Raw genomic sequence first — 24,373 nt, 5'->3', positions numbered from 1 at the left:
AGATCCAAAGACACAAACAGATTGATAGTGAAAAGGTGGAAAAAGATATTCCATGCAAATAGTAACCAAAAGATAGTAGGAGTGACTATACTAACATTAGACAAAATAGAATTTAAATTTTAAAAAGTTACAAGAGACAAAGGACATTATATATTAATAGAAGGTTCAAAACAGCAAGAAGATGTAACAATTACTAACATTTATGTACCTAATGACAGATCATCAGAATCTATGAAACAAAAAAATGACAGAATTAAAGAGAGTAGACAGTTCTACAATAATAGTTGGAGATTTCAATGCCCACTCAAAATTATGTGTAAAATAACCAGACAAAAGATAAGTATGGAAAAAGATGACTTAAACAACACAATAAAGCATCCTGACCTAACAGACATATTTAGAACATTCTGTCCAACAACAGGATACATTCTTCTCAAGTGCACTTGGGTCATTTTCCAGAATATACCATATATTAGGCCACAAATTAAGTCTCAGTAGATTTAGAAAGTCATCATACAAAGTATCTTTTATGGCCAAAATGGATGAAGATAGTAAGCAATAATAGAAGCAAACTAGAAGATCCACCAAGCTGTGGAAATTAAACAACATACTCTTAACCACTGAATCAAAGAAGTAGAAAAGGAAACTGGAAAACACTTAAAGAGATGAATGAAAATGCAAATACAACATACCAAAACACGTTTACCTTAAAAAACAAGAAAGACCTCAAGTCAACAAGCCGAACTTTACAAACCAAGGAACTAGAAAAAGAACAAACTAAACCCAAAGTTAGTACAAGGAAGGAAATAATAAAAATTAGAGCAGAGATAAGTAAAATAGAGAACAGAAAAATAATAGAGAAAGAAGACCAACAGTTGTTTTTTTGAAAAGATCAACAAACTGACAAACTTTTAGTTAGATGACTAAGGAAAAAAGAGAGAAGACTAAATTACTAAAATCAGAAATGAAAGTGGGAACATTATTACTAATTCTACAGAAATAAAAAGGACTATAAGAGTATTTTGAGCAAATGTAAGCCAACAAATTGGACAACCTACACAAAATGGACAAACTCCTACCAAGGCTGAATCATGAAGCGAAAATTTAAATAGACTTTATAATTAATAAGAAGATTGAATCAGTAATCAAAAATCTCCTGACAAATAAAAGCCCTTGAAATCTGATTGCTTTCCTGGTGAATTCTATCAAACATCTGAAGAACTAACATCAATTTTTCTCAAACTGTGCCCAAAAATTGAAGAGGAAGGTACATTCCCTAACTCATCCTATGAGCCAGCATTACCCTGATACTAAGGTCAAAGGCAAGGACACTATAAGAAAACTGCAGACAAATATCCCTTATGAATATTGATCCAAAATTCTCAACAAAAACTGAATTCAGCATCATATTAAGAAGATTATATATATACCATGACCAAGTGGGATTTATTCCTGGAATGCAAGGATGATTCAACATATGAAAACTGATCAATGTAATACACCACATCAACAGAATGAAGGAAAAAAACAACACGATCATCTCAATCAATGCAGGAAGTATCTGACAGTATTCAACATTCTTTCATGATAAAAACGTTTAACAAACTAAGAATATAAGGAAACCACCGCAGCATAATAAAGGTCGTATATGAAAAACCTACAGCAAACATCATACTTTCATGGTGAAAGACTGAAAGCTTTCCCTCTAAGATCAGGAACAAGTCAAACTGGCCCACTTTCACCACTTCTATCCAACACAGTATTAAAAATCAGTCAATTAGACAAATAAGAAAAATAAATGACATTCAAATGAGAAAGAAGGAAAATTATGTGTCTTCAGATAATATGATCATACATGTAGAAAACCCTAAAGAAACCACACAAAAACCTGTTCGAACTAATAAACTTAGCAAAGTAGCGGGATATGGTCTACACACAAAAATCAGTTGCATTCCTATACACAATCTGGAAAGAAAATTACAAAAACAATTCCATTTATAACAGCATCAAAAAGAATAAAATAATTTGGAATGAACTTAGCCAACGAGGTGAAAGATTTGTGCATTGAAAACTATAATGTTGCTGAAAGAAATTAAAGACAACAGAAATAAATGGAAACATATTCCCTGTTCATGACATCTTAATACTGTTAAGATGTCAATACTACCCAAAGCAATTTACAGATTTCATCCAATCCCAATCAAAATTCCAATGTTTTCTGCAGAAATAGAAAAATCCAACCTAAAATTCATATGGAATCTCAAGGGATCTGAATAGACAAAATAATTCTGAAAAGGACAAAGCTGGAGGACTCATACTTTCTCATTTCAAAACTTACTACAAAGCTACAGTACTCAAAAGTTTGGTACTGGCATAAAGACAGACATATACCGATGGAATTGAATAGACTGCAGAAATAAACCCTCACATATATAGTCAAATTGTTTTCATCAAGGGTGCTAAGACCATTCAATGGGAACAAGATAGTCTTTTTAACAAATGGTGCTGGGAAAACTGGATACCCAAATGCAAAAGACTGAATTTGGACCCTTACCTAACATCATATACAAAAATTAATTTAAAATGGACCCATGACCTAAATCAAAGACCTAAAAAACTATAAAACTATAAGAAGAAAACACAGGGTAAAAGCTTCAGGACACTGCATTTGGTAGTGATTCAATGGATATAACACCAAATGCACAGGCAACAGAAGAAAATGTAGACAATTTGGACTTTCTAAAAATTAAAAGTTCTGTGCATTAAATGACACCATCCACAAATTAAAAAGGAAATCCACAGAATGGGAGAAAATATTTGCAAATCATATATCTGATAAGGAACTAATATCCAGAATATATAAAGAACTCCTAAAACGCAATTAAGAAAACTGCAATGCAATTCAAAAACCTTATTGAAGTAAAGGACTTCAATAGACATTTCTCCATAGAAGATATGCAAATGGTCAATAAACACATGAAAAGATGTTCAACATCACTAATCATTTGGGAGCTGCAAATCAAAACTACAATGAGATACCACCTCATACCCATCAGGCTGGCTATCATGAAAAGAGAATATAAGGAGTGTTGGTGAGGATGTGGAGAAATTGGAACCATTGTGTTCCACTGGTGGGAATATACAATGATACAACACTGTGGAAAATAGTATGATGGTTCCCCTAAAAATTAAAAATTAAGTTACAAAGTGATCTAGTTATTCCACTTTCAGGTATACACTCAAAAGAATTGAAAGCAGGGTCTTGAAGAGAGGTGTCTGTACACCTATGTTCACAGCAGCATTATTCACAAGAGCTAAAATGTGGAAGCAACTCAAGTTGTTCATTGACAGATGAATGGATAAGCAAGGTCTCATATATACATAAAATGGGATATTATTTAGCTTTCAAAAGAAGGGAAATTCTGATGCTACATATGCAACACAGGTTAACCTTAAGGACATTATACTAAGTGAAATCAGCTAACCACAAAAAGACAAATACTGTTATGATTTCACTTCATGAGGTACTTGAGTCAAAACCACAGACACAGAAAGTAGAATGGTAGTTGCCAGGGCCTGGGGGGAGGGAGGAATGGGGAATTAAGTGTTTAATGGGTATAGTGTTTCAGTTTTACAAGATGAAACAAGTTCTGCAGATGGATGATGGTGATGTTTGCACAACAATATGAATGTACTTAATACCACTGAACTGTAAACTTAAAAAGTTAAGGTGGTAAATTTTACATTATGTGTATTTGATCACAATAAAAAAAATGGAAAACAAATATATGACCTCAATCTAATTATTAAAATGCATCAAACACGAATTGTGGGATATTCCACAAAACGACTAGACTGTTCCCTTGTAAAAGGTCACACACATGAAAGACAGATTGTGTAGCTACTTCAGATTAAAGGAGACTCATGAAAACTAACTGTGGTCTTGGATGGGCCAAAGTACCTTTTTGTTTTTCATATAAAAAACATTATTAGGGCAACTGGCAAAACAGAATTACAGTGGGTAGTATTATATTAATGTTAATTTTCTGGTTTAGCTCACTGCACTACGGTAATATTTTTGTTCTTTGGAAAAATATTTAGTATTGTAAAGTATTAATATTTAGCGGTAAGAGGGGCATGAATAAAACTTCCTTTTAACTGGTTTACAAAAAATAATATTATACTCAATTACAGAAGAACAGAAATGATAAAGCAGATGTGGCAGGTAAAAATATTAACAATTGGGAGATGTGAGTCAAAGTATATGGAATTTCTTTGCACAATTCTTGCAACTTTCTGTAAGTCTGAAATGATTTGAAAATAATATAAAAACAAACAAACCAACATAAAACCAACAAAAAACCCCAAAACACAAATAGAACAGTGGCACTGCAGTCAGATATTAGTGTGTGGCTTAAAAAGGCTCATCAAGGCAATCCAAGTATACTATTCTATTTAAGATTACTAGTAAAATGAAAATGTATCAAACCATGCTTTAGATTATACTAATGATCAAATCATTTAAGAGTCAACATTCAGATGTTCTGTGGAACCTGAATTACCCAGAAGCAACAGGATGTTCTATACTGGTTATACCTCTAACGTTAACTACTCTCATGTCATGTGGGAGTTATTTGTTAAGTTATGATTTGCATAAACAGAGAGTAGGCTCCTAGAGGACAAGAACAATGTTACATTCATCTTAGTATCTACATGATTGGAACAATAACAAATAATTGAACAAAAACCAATCCCTCCAAAGCACCTGTTTGCGTGTGAACAGAGACTTTCATACAAACACACAAAATTAGCTATAAAGCATTTTCAACAATACTTTAATTACACGATAGCTCCTCACAACTGGTAAGAAAGGAGGTCTAAAGAATCTGGTTTTAAAGCAGAGTATTTATTCTGGGTGTATATTTAATACGCCAGTATCATAGAGATTATATGATTTTATCTCCAGCAGGAAGAGCTAGCATCTATTATACATTATTCTATGTGGAGAAACTGAGGCTATGAGAAACTGAGTAATGTCCCCACCATCACACAACCAGGCAAGGGTGAGGCCAGGAAGTGGTAGGGTCAGGTGTCACCATAAAGTCCAGGTTCTCTCTGCAACTTCAAAAAGTCATTCAATGTATCCTTTTCTGTACCACTCTGAGTAATAAGCATGATAATTCCTACTGCAGAGGGTTTTCATAAAATTTAAATGACATGATCAATATAAAAGTACTGTGAAAGTTTAAAGTTCTACAAATAATCAAAGACATATTAAAAAAAATTATCATCTACCTAGCTATCTGTCCTCAAACTCATTTTGAAGTAGTCAGGGAGGCGTCAGCCACCCTTTTTAATAGATGATGGGAGTAGAAACTCAGAGAGGTTAAGTAACTTGTTTGAGTCACAAAGTAGGACTAGAATCTAAATCTTGTATCTTCTGTTTCTATTTCTATTACATCCTGATGCATCTAAAATATAAAGTAGATCTTTAGAAGAAAAATATCTATTTAAAATGTTAAAATCAGGTTATGTATTAGGTGTGGATTTCAAACTTCAATTGGGGACAAATATTTTAATCACTTTTATTAATTTTATAATGCACGTTATACTCAACTACTCAGGCACACACTTACTTATTCTGGAAAATGAGGCACACCCACAGCCTTCTCACATAAACAGCATCAATGGTTAAACTACTCTACTTTTGGACTTTTGTAAGTATATTTAAAACCTAAAATGAAGCTAGGTAGTATAAATAAGCCTCTTCTGTTCATTTGTTTTTTTAACTTGTTCCTTGGTTTACTGTCTCAAGGAAATATGAAACAACACTAATAACACAAATAGCCAAGATCATGTGCCAACTGCACACACACACTCTTATTCTTTCAATCACTGTAAAACATTTCAAGTAAGTACTATCATCTTCAGTGTTACAGATGAGTAAAGAGAAGATCAGTGTTAAGTAAACTGCTCAGTTACACAGCCAGTTAAGTGGTAGGACTGGAATTCTAAACCAGATCAATCTGACTCTAAGTCCTTTATTTATAACTACATGGCTATGCCATGTCTCAACAATTTCCAAGTGTAGTGTGATGCTAAGTTAGGGACACTGGAGTAAATAAGTCAAAGAACTCTGAACTGGAAGGACTGGTTCCCTATTGAATATAAGAACAGAAACTACTACAAAATTTCAAAGGATTCTAGAAAACTATTTTAACATCAAAAGACAAATTGAGGTGACAAAGAGTAAAATAAACTTTCAAATGTCCTACTTCAAAAAATATTGTACTACTAAATCCTAGTTACTTGGAAAGGTGTTACATTATTACAATAACGCTTTGGCTGCTTATGTAGAATTATATTTATAAATTCAATTTCTTCTCTGCAATACAGAGGAAATATCCATCTGGACTTATCCAATTCTTGGTAGTTTTACAATGATTTGACTTTTAATGATTTTCATAAAGGGTCAGAGATTATACAGAAGCAGTAACGTAATAACATGGACTGAAGTTTTAGTGTAATACCTATAATTTCCCCTAGAATCCTATTTTGTATAATGTTCTTACTGATTTTCATTTTTAGGAGAGGGGAAGGGCACTGAGATGTGAACAGTCACAGCTGATAACCCATTTTTTCCTACAATAGGACTTACTTTGACACTGTTTTCACAGCAAAAACACCATTTTTACTAGATTTTATGCTATAGATCAATAATAATAAAAATACCTAAAGATGCATTTATTTACACTTTAAATGAGGTTGAGATCTTTCACACCAAAGATCACTATTATTATACGTAATAATACTACCATTATTTTAACTTTGGATGACTCTGTTGGTTGGGTAGTTAATGTCTTAATAAACCATCCCTTGGAACTATTAAGTAAAGCTCTGAAAGCTAAAAACGTTCAGATTCTCTGACATTTGGCTATTGTTTCATTTTATTTTTTGACTGTTATACATTAACTTTTAAAAAAATGAACTTATGACTTTAGAATAGTTTTAGATTTACAGAAAAGTTACAAAGATACCACGAAGAGTTCCCCATATACTTTATATACATTAGCTATTGTTTTTAAATAATAAATGTGAAGTATGTTATCCTACCAAGTGACAGAAAGATGAGTATTTCCAAAGATAAATATATACTAGAAAACAAAATGCTATATATAAAATGACACATCCAGTACAAGATCAGGAGGACAATTATTTTTATTATCTTTAGAAAATAAACAAAATTTCCCAAAGCAAATAAATTAAAAAACTGTTTCGAACAGATTTACAAATATAAAAGGCATGATAACAAATCTAAGGCAGTTCAATATAATGAAATTTAGAATGTATCTTATTTCACAGATAACCTAATAAAATGGCAAATATTAACCCATTTTATATTAAATCCCAGATATTTAACTCCCTAAAAATACCGTTTGAAGCCCAACATGAATTACCAAATCTAACAAAGAAATAGATAAAATGATTTGAAAAGAACACAAATGAAACATTAAAAACAAACAAAATTTTTATAAAGAAAAAAGAAAACTAATAAAAACCTGTGGTATGGTGGGTAGGATGACAGTATTCTCAGCAGGGACTGGCAGGACAGGGATCACAGGGACAGTGGGAGAAGAGGGAGGTACAGCTTCTGTTGGCTAAAAATCATCAACGACAAAAAATCAGGAAAAATATCAAATAAAAAGGAAACATAATAGAAAGTTTTGTCATAAAGATAAATTATAGTTTTCAGAAATAACTGAAATAGGTAAAATAATATATTACTTCAACTTAAATGAAAAAACACTCAATTATACCACCAATAATAATTTTAATGACTGTAGTTAAAACGAGTGACTACTCTTTAGATGTTTAAATGAAAATAATAAAAGATAATGATTTAACAATACTCCTCCACTGGGAGGCAAGACACTCACTTTACAGACAGACTACAAAATATTTTTGTAGCATTCAGTATATATTTGACTACTTTCCTCCTTGCATTCAAAGAATCAAAAGTAATTTCATTAGCCCATGAGGTAGGCAATTGGGGCCTATAAATCCACAAACAAGATTCAAAGGACTTAAAAACTGAATTTATATCATTTTAAGGAATCTGTGCTGTTAACCTCTACTATCAAGAACTGTAATAACCTGTCTTAAACTTGCCTGTAAAGTCATTAAGTGGGAACTCTAGTGACATAATTTAAACTAAGAAGTTTTGATATTTATACTCAATCAGGCTTAATTACTATTTTAAAAAAAGGTGTAACTGGAACACAAAAAAGGTGTCTTGTAACAAGTCCCAATCTCTATAAACTGGATTAATTTATAAATATTTGCTATACCAATGACATATACTACATATATAAGAAAAACATTAAAATCAAATCTATAAGAAAACAATGTACATTAGAAGACACTTAAAACAGGAAGAACCAATTGCCAAACTTGAAACTATGCTTTTCCTCATTGATAAAGAAATACAAAATAAAATTATAATGTTGACCTTTTGTTGTCAATCAAATCAATCAAGATTTATCAAAAATGTATGGCATCTCTTCAATAATGGTGCTGGGACAACCAGATAGCAACATGCAAAAGAATAAAGTTAAACCACTACCTCACATCCTATATAAAAACTAACTGGAAATTAATCAATGACCTAAATATAAGCATTAAAACCATAAAACTTTTAGAAGAAAACATAGGGATAAATCTTCATGACCTTGGATTTGACAATGGATTCTTAAATATGATATCAAAAGCATAAGTAAAAAAAAAAAATCAACTAGACTTTATCAGAATTAAAACCTTTTGTGCACCAAATGGCATTATCAAGAAAGGGGAAAGATAACGCATGGAATGGGAGAAAATCTTGTAAATCATACACCTGATGATAGTTTAACATGAAGAATATATAAAGAACTCCTACAACTCACCACAGAAAGACAATTAAAAATTAGGCAAAGGACTTGAACAGACATTTCTCCAAAGAATATACACAAATGACCAATAAGCACATGAAAGTATACTCAGCATCATCATTCATTAGGGAAATGTAAATCAAAGTTACAACGATGCATCACTTCATACCTACTAGGATGCTGTAATAAAAAAGTGAAAACAAAAACAGAAAGTAACAAGTGTTGGCAAGGATGTGCAGAAACCTGAATCCTCAAAAACTGCTGGTGGGAATGCAAAATGGTGCAGTCACTGTGGAAAACAGTTTGGTTTGGCAGTTCTTCAAAAAACTAACCCTAGGATTACCATATGACCCAGCAATTCTACTCCTAGGTAAATACTCAAAAGAACTAAAAAGAGGGACTTGAATACTTTACCCCAGTGTTCAATGATGCATTATTCACAACAGCCAAAAGGTAAAAACAATCCAAGTGTCCATCAACAGATAAATAGCTACAAGATGTGGTATATTTATACAATGGATATTAATTCATGGATATGAATTCAATGGATATGATTTTATACAATGATTTATACAATGGATATTAATTCATGGATATGATTAATTCAATGGATATGAAATTCTGATACATGCTACACATGGATGAATCTTGAAAACATTATACTAAGTGAAATTAACCAGACACAAAAGGTCAATATTGTGTGATTCCACTTATATGAAATATTTAGAATAGGTAAATTCATAAAAATACACTAGAAGTTACCAGGAGCCAGGGAGAAAGGAGCATAAGGAGTTTACTGCTTAAGGGTTACAAAGTAAGTTTGAGATAATGAAAAGGTTTTGGAAATAGTAGATAGTGGTGATGGTTGGGCAACATTGGGAATGTAATTAATGCCACAGAATTGTGCAGTTAAAACTGGTTAAAATGGTGAATGTATTTTACCACCATTTAAAAAACTCAAAAAAATTTTAATGCATGGAAACAGGTCCTTTCACAGTGCTGCTGGATATATAACTTCATACAAACTTTACAAAAAGCAATCTAAGTAATTATCTGTAGCTTTAAAAATGTTCCAACTCTTTGACTTAGTAATTGTGGAAATCTATCCTAAGGGAATAATTCAAAAAGCAAATATCTTAACAGTCACTATATTCTTTGTTTTTTTCTTTCTTTTTTTTGCGGTATGTGGGCCTCTCACTGTTGTGGCCTCTCCCGTTGCGGAGCACAGGCTCCGGACGCGCAGGCTCAGTGGCCATGGCTCACAGGCCCAGCCGCTCTGCAGCATGTGGGATCCCCCCAGACCATGGCACGAACCTGTGCCCCCTGCATTGGCAGGTGGACTCTCAACCACTGCGCTACCAGGGAAGCCCCCTCACTATATTCTTTTGAGCATTGTTTATACTTGGGGAAATGTAGGATATCCTAAATATAAGGTGTTGGAAGGGCTGAGCAAATAATGATAATTTTATAAGATTAAACATTATGCATCGGTTAACAAGAATCTGTAAGAACAGCCTGTAAGTCATAAAGGATATTGCCTATGAAATGACATTAAGTAAAAAAGGGAAGATAAAGCTTTTATTTAAAAAATGGAAAGAAATGTTTGAAAAGTAAACCTCTGAGGGCAGAATTATGAATGGTTTTTCTCCCCTGCCTCTTTATTTCAAATTCTACTTTTCCAGTTGTCAACAATGAATACACAGTGATGCTATAATGCTGGGTGAGGGATAGAAGATCTATTCATATTAAGAGAAAAACAATTATTATGATCTTTTACCATCTCATTCTCTAGAAAATAAACTGAAAATGCGTTTCCCATTAATTGTTCTAAAAGATGTTAACAAATTTCAATGATTTTACAAGACTATTAGAATTGAAGAAGCTAGGGATCAAGTTTAACCCTTCATTTTACAACTGAGCTAGGCTCACAAAAGGTAACCTGTGAGGAATTAGGAAAAGATTTCCTAGACTATTGTTACCTGGATTTCTTATATCCTGTAGAAAGAGATTTTAAGCCATTAGATTTTGTTTCTTTTTTTCTTTCTTTTTAATGTTCCCAGTCTAAACCAGTTCCCTGTTTGGGATGATGGAAAAAATAATGGAGATGGACAACAGTGATGGCTGCACAACACTGTGAATGTATTTAATGACACTGAATTAATTGTACACTTAAGAAAGGTTAAAATGGTAAAATTTTATTATGTATATTTTACCACAATTTTTTAAAAAAAAGGACATTAGGAATAAAGCCTCTGTGGGTATTACTTGGGACTCCAGTCACCAATTATACATTGCTCCTACAGAAAAAAAAAAAATTCAAATTCCATAGTATGAGCTTAAAACAAATAATTTAAATGCTAACTAATTTTCAATGGAATACTTACAATTTTTTTAAAATGTTTGAAAAACGCAGAGATTCTAACTCCTAATTTATGACAAAGAGAAAAAGATAGTTTTAAAAGAATTTATGTTAAGTGAAATAATTCAGAGAAAGATAAATACCACATGATCTCACTACAAAACAAAACAAACAAAACAAAATGAAAAGAGACTCATAGATACAGAGAACAAATGTGTGGTTGCCAAAAGGGAAGGAAGCAGTGGGGGTAGAGCGGACGAAAGAGGTGAAGGGAATTAAGAGGTATAAACCTCTAGTTATATAAGTCACAGGGATGTAATATACAGCACAAGAAATAAGGTCAATAATATAATAACTTTGTATGGGGAGAGATGGTTAGTAGACTTACTGTGGTGATCATTTCACGATGTACATAAATATCAAATCATTTAGTACACCCAAAACTAACATAATACTGTACAACAACTATATTTCAATAATTTTAGAAAACTGCTGCTGAATCAACTGGATATACATATGGAAAATGAAATGAACCCTCTTTACTCCCTTACACCATACTTAAAATTAATTCCAGATGGCTTACTGACATAATTAAGAGATGTACAAAAATTAGGTTTCTAGAAGATAGTATTGATAGAATATCAGGATCTTGGTGTAGGCAAAGACTTCCTGAATAGGAAAGTACAGGTTGTTGAAGTCGAGCAGGGTGAGGAGAGCCTCTGCGCACAGGGAGTGGAAGGGTGGCAGCAGTCTGGAGCAGGGTGTTGCGGAGTCTGAGCAGGATGAGGAGGGTATCCCATGTGGGCAAGTAGTGGCAGCAGCCTGATGTGTTTTGCTGGATCCCAAATGTGATGGAGTATCTATGTGGCAGTAGTAGTAGTCTGGCAAGAAGTATAGGGACCCCAGTGGAACAAGGTGGGGATATCTCTTGGATCTTGAGCTGGGTGGGAAGGATGTCTACCTAGAGCATTGACAGTGACAGGAGATTGCTTACATACAGGGGATTTTTGATCCAAGGATAAAGGAAGCAAGGTTCCTCACGTCAGAGAGCGGAGTCACAAATATGGAAAGGGAGAAAATTAGCCTGAAATCTATGGTTTTAGACTAGATTTGGAGGCACCTGTATGACTGCATGGTTTTCAATATATATAAATACAGAAATAAATGCATGTGTTTATATGTACATATATACCCCAGCTCTGTCTACAGAGAAGACCTGGGAGCAGTAACACCTCAAGAGCATGAAAATACTTGGCATTCAGATCCTGGTTTATAAATACCCATTCTTTGATTAAAAAAAAAAACAACAACAAAAGAGGAATCTTTGGAGAAATGGCCGATTCCAGTGCTAGAGTCCAGCAAGTACAATATGAGCCTAGAATATTCTGCTGTTCCAGAAAATAAGGAGGTGCTCGAAGAATAACGAGGGCATGACAAAGGACACTGGCAGTCAGCTTGAAGGGCTCTTATCAGTCAGATTGGGAATAATTTGAGACTCAAATAACCATAATGATGGCATAAATCCCACTGAATTAAACAGGACTCCAAGAGTCTACACTGATATAATTACATAAAAATTAAATGAATAGAGAGAAGCGAGAGCATTTCCTTACAGCAGAATGCCAATTAAGAAATGTAGAAGGAATGATGGAGTTACAAAATCATCATTTGGCAACCACCATAGTAATAATTCATTCAAGAAACATCAACAAATGTTAAAACTTCCATTGTTACTGAATGAACCCTCCATTTCATTCTAGTGGAAGAAAGTTTGAATGTGAGACACACACACACATACACACACATATCACCCCTACAAAGATTTATTAATTACAGTGAAGAAATGTAGCAGACACTATCTTAAAGTTAACATCACTCACCAGGACAAATCAAAATCATATGCTACCTGATGGGATGTAATAAGAATACATCGCTTCTGTGACATTCTTATCAAAGATGCATAACTTGAACATTAAACATCAGACAAATCCAAATTGAGTGACAAACTACAAAATAACTGGCTGTAGTCATCCAAAGTATCAAAGACAAGAAAGTCTAAAGTTTATCATTTATTTATTTATTTATTTAAACAGCTTTGTTAAAGTATAACTGATATACAAAAACTGCACATATTTAATGTATACAGTTTGATGAGTTTGGACATATGCATACACCTGTGACACAATCACCACAGTCAAAGTAGGAGACGTATCTAACACCTATAAAAGTTTCTTTATGCCTCTTTAATAGGGTCAGCTATTAGCTAATTAATAATCCATTTTAACATAAAAATGACAAAGCTGTATGCTTATATCAAATTTCAAGGCCAAGCACAAAAACTTCTTCCATTAGGCAGTTGCTCTCCAAAACCCTTTATGATAAACTATAAATTCTTTAATATTACATTTAAACCTCACTGTAATACTGGCTCAGAGCCTATTCTAAATCTATTTCCTTTCGATACGATAATCTAGAGGATCTGAATACCATTTTTTAAAAATCCTAAAAAAATGTACACCATCCGAATCCACCCCACTCTCTACAGGGCACTGAGCAAGTACTTTGAAAAAGAACATATGCCCCTGCTTCTTCCTTAAGAAAGGCAAATACTGCTGAGAAAGTCTTCAAAACCAAATGGGTACCAACACACAGAATTTCCTAGCCACAGCCAATAAACAGTTCAGGTAACACAGAATTACAGAACAACAAGTCATTTAGTTCATATGAAACAAAAATACCATGCTAAACAAATAATATCTAATTCAATGAAGGCTGAGTGATGAGGAACAGCATAGATGTTAGATATGATAATACATATGAAGAGACAAGAGGCTATTTTCAGTGCAGGATTGAGAGCATGGTAAAATTCTGGGGAGTTGTATAACAAGATTCTAAATTGGAAAATGGCAAACTTAAGACTCTAAATAATGAGGCAGCAATATACAGTAACCATTATATGTGGGTTATTACAGAAAAGAAGGAATTCACCATAAGCATTTTAAACGTGAAAAATCTTACATACATATTTTATTAGACAATATGACTTTTATGCCATCATCCTTCTTCTGCTCCATTTGTATATATCACTCAATAAGATCAGCTCCAACGAGTTTTAGTTGTTTTTTTTTTTTTTAATCTTGACCATGTGACTAACAACGGTCTCAGTTGTTTCTATCCATAGCAACACCATGGAATCATTAGCCTCGGAGGCTGCCTTCAGAGACTTGTTTCCATGACAACAGAGGCTATAATATTAACACTGTCTCAAAGAACACTGCAGAAAATTGTAAATTCCAGGAAAGTAACTGGATTGTACATATTTTTAAAGTATTTTTTAATGCCAGTATCGAAATGACAGCTTTCTGAAAAATGTTTTAACTAATTTTTAGAGATTCTTGTTATTTATTCACAGCTTTACATTTTAAATTTCATTTAAGATCTTAAAATTATGAAAGCAGCTTTTAAAAAAATTTTGATACAAAGTGGTCTGAAACTTCATTAGGTATAGCCACATGCTTAATGTGTACTGCACATCTACATTTATGACTATGTACCTCCCTCTTTCACTTCCATTAATTCAACAATAAATGAAAAACAATATATAAATTGAGCGCCCTTACCTTTAATAAATCTCTATTTGCTTAAAATAGTTAAAGTGGTTTTTTTTGTATGTGCATATGACTCCTGACTGATACAGGAAGAGACAGAAGGAACAATCAGGATGCTGCTATAATAATCCAGCTGAGAGGTTATCAGTGGCTTTAACCAAATGATGGTGATGGTGAAAATGGACATGAGTAGTCAAAGATAGATTTTGAATGTAGAATTGGTATATCTAGCGACTGATGGGAAGTTGGGAGGAAGGACTATTAAGAATAACACCAACAATGTCCACTAAAAAGTATCTTTTACATCATAGTTAGACCCAACCACAATAGATTTACAAGGCTTTCTGAACATATTTTTAAACTCTTTCTCACTTATTTTCTTTTTAATTTTTGGCTGCACCCCATGGCATGTGGGACCTTAGTTTCCCGACCAGGGATCAACCCCGCACCCCCTACATTGGAAGGCGGAGCCTTAACCACTGGACCGCCGGAGAAGTCCCTCTCACTTATTTTCTTGCTTATTAAAATGGTCATCATAGCATAAGATCAAACTCTGAAGAAAGATAACTAATACCATACTACCAGGTAATTAATAATTGTTTACACCTTACATTAACATGTCACATGAATGGGGTAAACTGAGCTTAGAATACACACAAAGATTCATTAAGGTCAAAATAAATTTATACCACATTTATGGAAGATGAAATATATGAAATAGCAACTCTTTTGTTATCAATATCTTAGATAACAAGGAAAAAAATTACCCCTATGCCACTGTTGGTCAATAAGGATTTTATTTTGTTTTTGTATGGCACAGTTTAATATTCTTAATCCAAGTTCCTTTGCTTCAATATCTACTATGTGGTAATGAGACATGTTTCTCTGAATAAATGTCAAAGAAGCTATCTAAGAGGAAAAGAGAAACCAGGGGAAAAAACTTCAAGCCTTTTGTATGTTTATAGAAGGATAAAATACAGCACAGCAGATTTATCAAAACTGTTTGGGAATCACTGTACTTAACAGGGGTCCAGTATATTCAGAATAAAGGTGTTTTTCATTGCTTAGATCTGGTTCTTATTTGATTCAAATGCTCTTTTTGCCACAGTTACTCCAAATAAGTACCTTCAATATAAACTCCACGTTATTTGAACCAGCTGTATATGATACCTGTGTCATAAGTATCTCAGAAACAAATAGCAACAAAACCAGATACATTTTTAAACAAATACTAAGGGATTAAATATAAATTTTTGATTTTAAAATAACAAAGGGGGGTAGGGAAATAGACGTAGTGATTAACAATCCTAGTATAGAAGCATGGGTACAAATTTGTTAGTTCACACACACAGAACATCTAGTTTACGGATCTATTTCTGCTTGCAAGATTCATGATAGTTAAGGTATGTCATCCCTTCATTATAAAAAGATGGTGTTCTATCAGCATTCAGCTGATCACTTTGCATTGGTAGAAGGATGAGCCAACAATCACTAAAAATTTCAAGTAGACAGAGATCCAAAACTTGGATTCAAAGATGTGGTTACATAATTAACAAATAGGTATGAAACTACCAACTGCAATATGCTGCCTGCTCCCCACCCCCCAATTTTATCAGACTATGGCTACAGAAACATACGCAACCGTGGACTCCGTAATGACTAACCTAAAACGGGCCCTTAAATCTTCCTAGTAATCATATATTTACCCTAGTCTATTCATTCTTGTACAAGTCCCTAGTGATTCAGGCCACTGTTACCTTTCTGAAGTCGTCTTCTACTATTCTCCTCCCACTCAGCGTCTTGGCCATATAGACCTCTCTGTTCTCCAAACACTCTAAACATGCTCTGGCCTCAGAGTTTTTATTCACTCTTCCTCTGCATAGAATGCTCTTGCCCCAGATATCCATATGGCTCAACTCCATAACTTCTCTTATGCCATTGCTCAAATATCGCCCTCCAGCTGAAGACACTCTAATTCTACTAACCCCACCCCACCCCCACCACGCACGCACAAACATACACATTTCCTGTTGCCTTCTCTTTTTACCTTTCCTTCAGCATACTACGTATTTTAATTACATTTGCCATCTGTCTTCCCCCCTTTAATATAAGCTCTAGAAGAGTGTGGATTCTTGTTTTATTTACTCTTATATGCCCAGTGCCTAGAATAGTATCTAGCACACAGTAAGTATTTAATACATATTTGTTGGACGAATGAAACCATGTGATTGCCAAAAGAGATTGAGTTCATCAGCACTCTAAAGTGATAAAGTGACTCAGAATGGATTGTGTACATCCTCCCTCCCCATGCTATACACATAGCAGATATTGCTAAAAGATTCTGTGTGGTTGGGCAGTCACTACCAATCAGAAAGTGTTCAAGATGTTCTACCATTTGATAACCTTAGAAGTTTCAAAATACAAAAATGCCAAAAAATTGCCAGTTTCATGTTGTTCTCTATCTAGCAACAGCTAATTGCCTAATAATATCCCAAATGAAAATAAACATGTCTTGGTGAAGAACACTTGCCCCAAAGATTTTTACCTCTTTCCTTCTTAAGCTGTATTAGAAAGTAAATATCACTGACAGCTCATATTTAAAACCTGTGGTGCCCTTCCTCCAAACTTCTGGGTTCTACTAACCTTAACTTGGTCCCTAGGTCCCTCCTCAGAGGTTAGCTGCTTCTCTGTTTACCTTGGTGTTCCATGTTTCCTCTTCAGTTTCCTTTTTAACACTGACACGCCCCCCATATTACATTTTCCTTGTTAAAATAATTACTGTGGTTTCTCTTTTCCTGCCTGGACCCAGTCAAGGTTACCAATCCTCTTGTTAAAACATAATTCTTCATCATTCTGTAATGAGGTTGCTTCTCCGTATCTCCAGATTCCTCACTTAAAAGGCCAGAATATTCTGTGGGACCAATAATGATGGTGATCGTGAAAGTGGTGATAAAGATGATGATGATGATGATAGGTACTTTACTGATGTCAGATATTATAATAAGGGCTTCGCATGTTTGTCCCATTAATTTTCACTAGATCTTAATCCCTGTTTTCTGCAGGTGGGAGAAGGAGACTCAGAATTTAGGTTATTTGTCCAAGGTGCTACAGCTAATAAATACAATAGAAATTTAAACCCAGGCCATCATCCTCTAAAGACAGCATTCTCAACTACTATACAACACTGTCTCTTCAAAATAGTTCAAAAAAAGAAAAAAGTCTGATTAGGTCATGAAGAGAACAGAATATAACTTCGAGACATCTACATTAGTTTTTACTAACTATAGTTGGTTTAATTCTCTTGTAGTGCTTAACCTATGATAATAAAAACAAGCAACTCCTCCCCCAAAAAAGGGAATGAGAGAATTAAAAAAACAATAAACAGATATGAAAATTTCAAGTTTCATCTAGAGTTCTTTAAAATATTTTTACAAAAAAGGCCTATATAGTAAAGCTGTGTTCTTATAACTGAAAGAATTTAGGATCTATACTGTATGTAGCCTTTCAGTTTGGAAAAAATGATTAGAATGATACGATTTTTGCTCTATTTCCCCTCTCCAAAATCCTGCTACAGTATTTAGTATAGCTGAAACAATTAATTCCTAAGGTTGGTATTCATCTTTTTCTTTTTCTTAAAATTAATTAATTAATTAATTTCTGGCTGTATTGGGTCTTCATTGCTGCACACGGGCTTTCTCTGGTTGCGGCGAGTGGGAGCTACTCTTCATTGCAGTGCGTGGGCTTCTCATTTTAGTGGCTTCTCTTGTTGCGAAGCACGGGCTCTAGGCACATGGGCTTCAGTAGTGTGGCTCACGGGCTCTAGAGTGCAGGCTCAGTAGTTGTGGCACACGGGCTTAGTTGCTCTGCGGCATGTGGGATCTTCCCGGACCAGGGCTCGAACCCGTGTCCCCTGCACCGGCAGGCGGATTCTTAACCACTGCACCACCAGGGAAATCCCATTCTTTATCTTTCAAAATACTTACAAACTGATTATTTTTCAAATTTATAACGCTTTGATATATTAGATGGTTCTACCAAGATTAGTCAGAGTTAAATACAGAAAAATTACGCTGGGATATGTTTTGATTCAAATTGCAGATTATAATCTCCAGTTATTTTCCTCAGGACCAACAAAAATTCTGTAAGGCAATCAGCTGGTCCCATTTTGTCATAATAATAATTTCTTCACACTCCACAGCTGGCTGAGTCAATAGTCACAGTTCAGATTTCAAAAATACTGAAAATACTGTTCACAAACAGGACTAAATTGGGGTTTACTAATGGATAAAGAATGAATAGGCAGGGCTCCTGTTAAGAGGTGAGGGGGAAAACATCTTTTAAATAAATTTATCTAGGGGCAGAAGCTGTATTTAGGATTCTCCTAAAATTCCACTGCTTCCAGATGTGACACCAGTTGGTTTAAACTTGCACAAAATAGGTCCAGTCTTTGTTGATTGATTTGCATATGCTGTAAAATTGCCACATCAGTTAGTTTATTTAAAGTTTGTAAAATAAGGTGATAATTGTAGGCTAATGTTCTCCACATGGTCTGAACAACTATTTTTAGCTTTATCAAAATTCTAAATTTTGATATGAAAATGGAGGATTGAAAAAGTTATCTAAATAACAGTGCCAGTAAGTACAAAGAATAACGCAGTGAGAGCTCTTTAAAGAAAACGATACTAAGTCAAATTTTGACAATAAGAATTTAAGTTCTTCATATGTTAAGAAGATATATGCTTCAGTTTTTTCGGAGAGGGCTTTGAATTACTTTAGAAATATACATGATTTTATAAAATCCTGTAATGGAGACTTGCTAATTTTAAAGCCATAGTTCTATATAAAAATGGCTTGGGAAATTTACAGTGGCCAAACCATATTTAGAAGTTCCAAATTTCCCTGTAGCCATCATCAGATTAAATGAAAACAGACACATATATTAACATTTGTTTATTCATTCAACAAACAGTCAACACGTGCATTCACTATGCTAGGCTCTGGGAATATAAGAGAAGAAAACATACATCTGTACTACCAGCTCTTGTGAAGCTTATGGTTTAGCAGCTGATATTAAACAAATCATTACCCAACTGATTACTGAAATGCAGCTGTGATAAGAGGTATGGAGTACAATTCTCAGGAAAACAAACACTGCTTGAAATAAGCAAAGGGCAAAAATGTTGTGCAGGCTGAATATCCTATTCTGACCTCAAAGCATATGGGCCAGTCATCCTTCAACAATGTTAACACATTATTTTAAAAGTTAACTCTAAAACTATATATATATATATAAAATACATATATAATATACATACTAAAATACATAAATTGCAGCTTGTGAAATTTTTTACCTATTTGTCCTTGACAAAAGGACAATCTAACAATCATGACACTCTATAGAAACTACAAAGATGAATGCAACACACTTCCTAATTATAAAGAGCTTATATAACAAATTTCACTTACTTAGTTCTTCAAACTATAGCCAATCTAATCCACCTTAAGATACCAATGTTGCTCTTTTAACAGACTTTATTTTTTAGAGCAGAAAGTACAGAGTTCCCATATAACCTCTGCCCACACACATGCACTGCCTCCCACTATCAATACTCCCCACCTGAGCTGTACATTGTTCAGCTGATGAACCTACACTGACACACCATTATTATCCAAAGTTCATGGTTTACGCTAGGGTTCATTCTTGGTGTTGTACATTCTATGGGTTTGAACAAATTTATATATAATGTCATGTATCTACCATTATAGTACCCTACCTAATAGTTTCACTGGCCTAAAAATCCTCTGTGCTCTATCTATTCATCTCTCCCTCTTTCCTAACCCTTGGCAACCACTAATCTTTTTACTGTCTCCATAGTTTTGCCTTTTCCAGAATGTCATATAGTTGGAAGCATACAGTATGTAGCCTTTTCAGATTGGTGTCTTTCACTTAGAAATATGCATTTAAAGTTCCTCCACATCTTTCCATTTCTTTTTAATGATTAATAACATATCATTATCTGGCTGTACCACAGTTTATTTATCTATTTACCTACTGAAGGTCATCTTGGTTGCGTCCAAGTTTTGGCAATCATGAATAAAGCTGCTATAAACATCTGTGTGCAGGTTTTCATGTGGACATAAATGTTCAACTCATTTGGGTAAAAACTAAGGAATGCAACTGATGGATTGTATGGTCAATCTGTTTTTTTTTTTTAATTAATTAATTAATTATTTTTGGCCTGTGTTGGGTCTTTGTTTCTGTGCGAGGGCTTCCTCTAGTTGCAGCGAGCGGGGACCACTTTTCACCGCGGTGCGCCGGCCTTTTGCTGTCGCGGCCTCTCTTGTTGCAGAGCACAGGCTCCAGACGCGCAGGCTCAGTAGTTGTGGCTCATGGGCCCAAGTTGCTCCGTGGCATGTGGGATCTTCCCAGACCAGGGCTCGAACCCATATCCCCTGCATTGGCAAGCAGATGCTCAACCGTTGCGCCACCAGGGAAGCCCCAATCTGGTATTTTTTAAAAGCGAATATAACCATTGTAAACTTTTTGTTTAATTTTCATCTTTATGCTTTTCTAAAGTGTCCAACTATACAAATGACTGGGTCTCAAACACCATTTAAACATATTTTTGAGTAGATATTCTTTGGGTGAAAAGGGAAACAATTAATTTCCAAATCTGAGTAATGTTATTAATTTTACAAAATTACTGGCCTTTTGAGTAGGAAATTAAACTTTGCCAAGAGACAGCATCTCACAACCAATTATAACAGAATTTTTATCCTAACTTTGATTGCTTGGTTAATCAATACTCAAAGAGACTATTTCTACCCATTCTCCTGGAAACTATTCTACTATCAGACTTGGCATTTCCAAAGTCGTTTAAGAGGATTATCTACTTACTCTCTATATAGTCTAGTTTAATACAAAGGCATTATACTACTGAATATAAGCAATTTTATTCCTTAGAGATGAAGAAAAAAAATATATATATATATATTTGATCTATCACTTCAAAACACAACTATTATTAGGCATGAGGCCAAATGTTTGAAACATACATAGGTAAGAAAATTAGGCCAATCCGTGTTGGTCCAATGTGGAAATGTCTTGGTGTGAATATTTAGACCTGCTGCCTGGTAGGAACTGTCAGAAGATAAATGGTTATAGATGATGACACCACATGCCTCTGTTTGCCTGGGAAGTTCCCTCTTTCCATAAAAGTACTCCAAGTTTGGTCGATGAATTATATACTCATCCTAGTTATAAGGAAACCGAATGTTTTTTCTCCTCTTCTCTCCCTGTCTCACCTCCTCAAGGGTATTTCTTTCCATAAGGGTAAATAACAAGAGAATCATCAGCTAGAGGATCAGTATAACACTAAAGTGTGATATGTTTCACAGAAGGTCTAAGAGAGAATTCAGACAGATTAAAAATATATAATAATAAAGAATCAAGTAGTATTAAGTGCTATGAAGAAAAATATTTAAAAAGGTAAAAAGTCAGGGACATTTGGAGTGAAGAAGTGCCTGCTACCTTAGACAAGAATCGAGGAAGACCCTCTGAGAAGGTAACAGATGAGCAGAAATCTGAAGGAAGTGAGGAAATGAACTATGAGAATATCTGAGGAAAGAATGTTCCAGGCAGAGGAAACACCAAGATTAAGGTTCTGAGATGGCCACATGCTTGATATATTTGAGGAACAGGAACAAGGCCAATACAGCTGGAACAAAGTAATTGAGGGAGCAGTAGGAAATGGGATTAGAGATACTGCCAGGGGCTAGATAATAAAGGGCCTTTTGGACTATGGTAAAGAAGGATTTAGAATTTTATTATATATCGAATTGGAAGCCACGGGAGAGTAAAAACAAGGTACTGACAAGAATTGATATTCTGTAAGGATGACTGGGTGCTGGGTGAAGAACAGACTGGTGAGAGTAAAGGATGGAGCTAGGGAGACCAGACAGATATCTACTGCTATAGTTCGGCAACAAATTAATTTGAATTAGTAGTTGTAGAAGTGGTGAAAAGTGGTTAGATCATAATATATTCTAAACACAGAGCCCTCAGAATTTGCTATTAAGTTGCATGTGGAGCAAAGGGAAAAAGAACAGATTATTCCAAGGGTTTTCATATTCAACATCTCAGTGACTGGTACACTGAATGAAGATGGGGGAGAACAATAAAATTAGAAACTCTGTTTTTGACATGTTAACTTTCAGATACTTAATCCAAGTGGAGATACTGAGTAGGAAAGCCAGACACACAAGTCTAGTGTACGGGGAATAGCTCTGGACTGAAGATATGAGTACTGATGTATTTAAAGGCACCTGGATGAGATCATCTGAAATATGAGTATAAAAAGAGAGAAGTTCAAGGACTGATGCCCTGAGTTACTCTAACTATTAGTGGTAAGAAGAGGAGGAGGATACTGCAAAGGAAACTGAGGTAGGGAGAGAATCAGGAGAATGGTGTTCAAGAGTCAAAGGAGAATTTAAAGGAGAGAGCAGTTAGTTGTGTAAAAAGCTGTTGTGGGGTCGAGTAAAATAAAGACTGAGAACTGATCACTGGATCTGACAGTCTACTCCTAGAGGGTTTCTGGCTGGTTGTTTTAATGAAAGGTATTTTAGTGGGTATGTACGCTGATGGGAATAATCCAGTATGGAGGGAAAGACGGACAATGCAATGAAGAGAAGAGAGAATTTCACAAGTCCCTGAACAGTCAAAAATGAAGATCTAGTACGGAAGTGAAGGGTGAGATTTAAGAACACAAGTGGATCATTTATTTTAACAGGATGGAATACAGAATAAGACCATCAATTGAGAATGAGGGCCAGGAAACAGGTATTGGAAGTTTAATGGGCAGCTTTGGAGCTGACGTGGAGGAGGCAGAGTTGCAATTAACCAAGGTTAGATCTTACCAATGAAGTGAAAGAGGAGCAAGAGAGTTAAGATTATGAAAGGCAGTGTTTATAGTCATGGACCAAGGAATGTGAGCAAAGCAAGGAGGGAAGTGAGAGCATGAAAGAAATGATAGATAATAAAAAGTTGGGCTGGAAGTCTTTAAAGGGTAAAAAAAAAATTGTTGTAGGGGAGGTGAGCTGAAAAGTAAGGAAGTGCTAGTCAGTTTGAAATGCTTGCAGCTGAGATTTTGTAAGTGGTTCAGTCAATGGTAATGAGGTCTTGAATATAACCATTTCAGCAGGTCAGTCAAGTGAAAGAAAAAATAAAGACTCCTAGAGGCAAGGATATCAAAGAACTGAGAAGTCAAGATTTTGGAAGGATCATACCAGGATACTGAAAATCACTAAGAATGATTACATGAATAGTGGACAGAGAAAAGACAGTTCAAATCATCAATGAGTAGGAGTGATTGTGAAAGATGCAGATGACTAGACAAGGAGGGGAAGTAGAAAATACTGTCTGATGATATATACATTTTTAAAAGGGAGGAGGTACAATCATCCATAAATACCAATGATAA

General features: G+C 34.6%; 1 protein-coding gene across 16 annotated transcripts in view; it reads right to left on the bottom strand.

The window, feature by feature from the left end:
* DLG1 (discs large MAGUK scaffold protein 1) overlaps positions 1 to 24,373 on the bottom strand; it is a 283,484-nt gene that overhangs the window by 142,534 nt on the left and 116,577 nt on the right. For 6 of the 16 annotated variants that reach the window (XM_065875942.1, XM_065875943.1, XM_065875944.1 and 3 more), the window contains one exon: positions 7,560 to 7,658. The exons of the other annotated variants lie outside the window; for them this stretch is intronic. In XM_065875942.1, coding sequence (XP_065732014.1) covers positions 7,560 to 7,658 — 99 coding nt within the window. The remainder of the gene's footprint in view (positions 1 to 7,559; positions 7,659 to 24,373) is intronic. 16 annotated transcript variants of the gene reach the window in all.

This window comes from Phocoena phocoena, chromosome 4 (assembly GCF_963924675.1).
Source record: "Phocoena phocoena chromosome 4, mPhoPho1.1, whole genome shotgun sequence".
NCBI classification, from domain to species: domain Eukaryota; kingdom Metazoa; phylum Chordata; class Mammalia; order Artiodactyla; family Phocoenidae; genus Phocoena; species Phocoena phocoena.
This window is presented reverse-complemented; position numbering and strand designations above follow the sequence as displayed.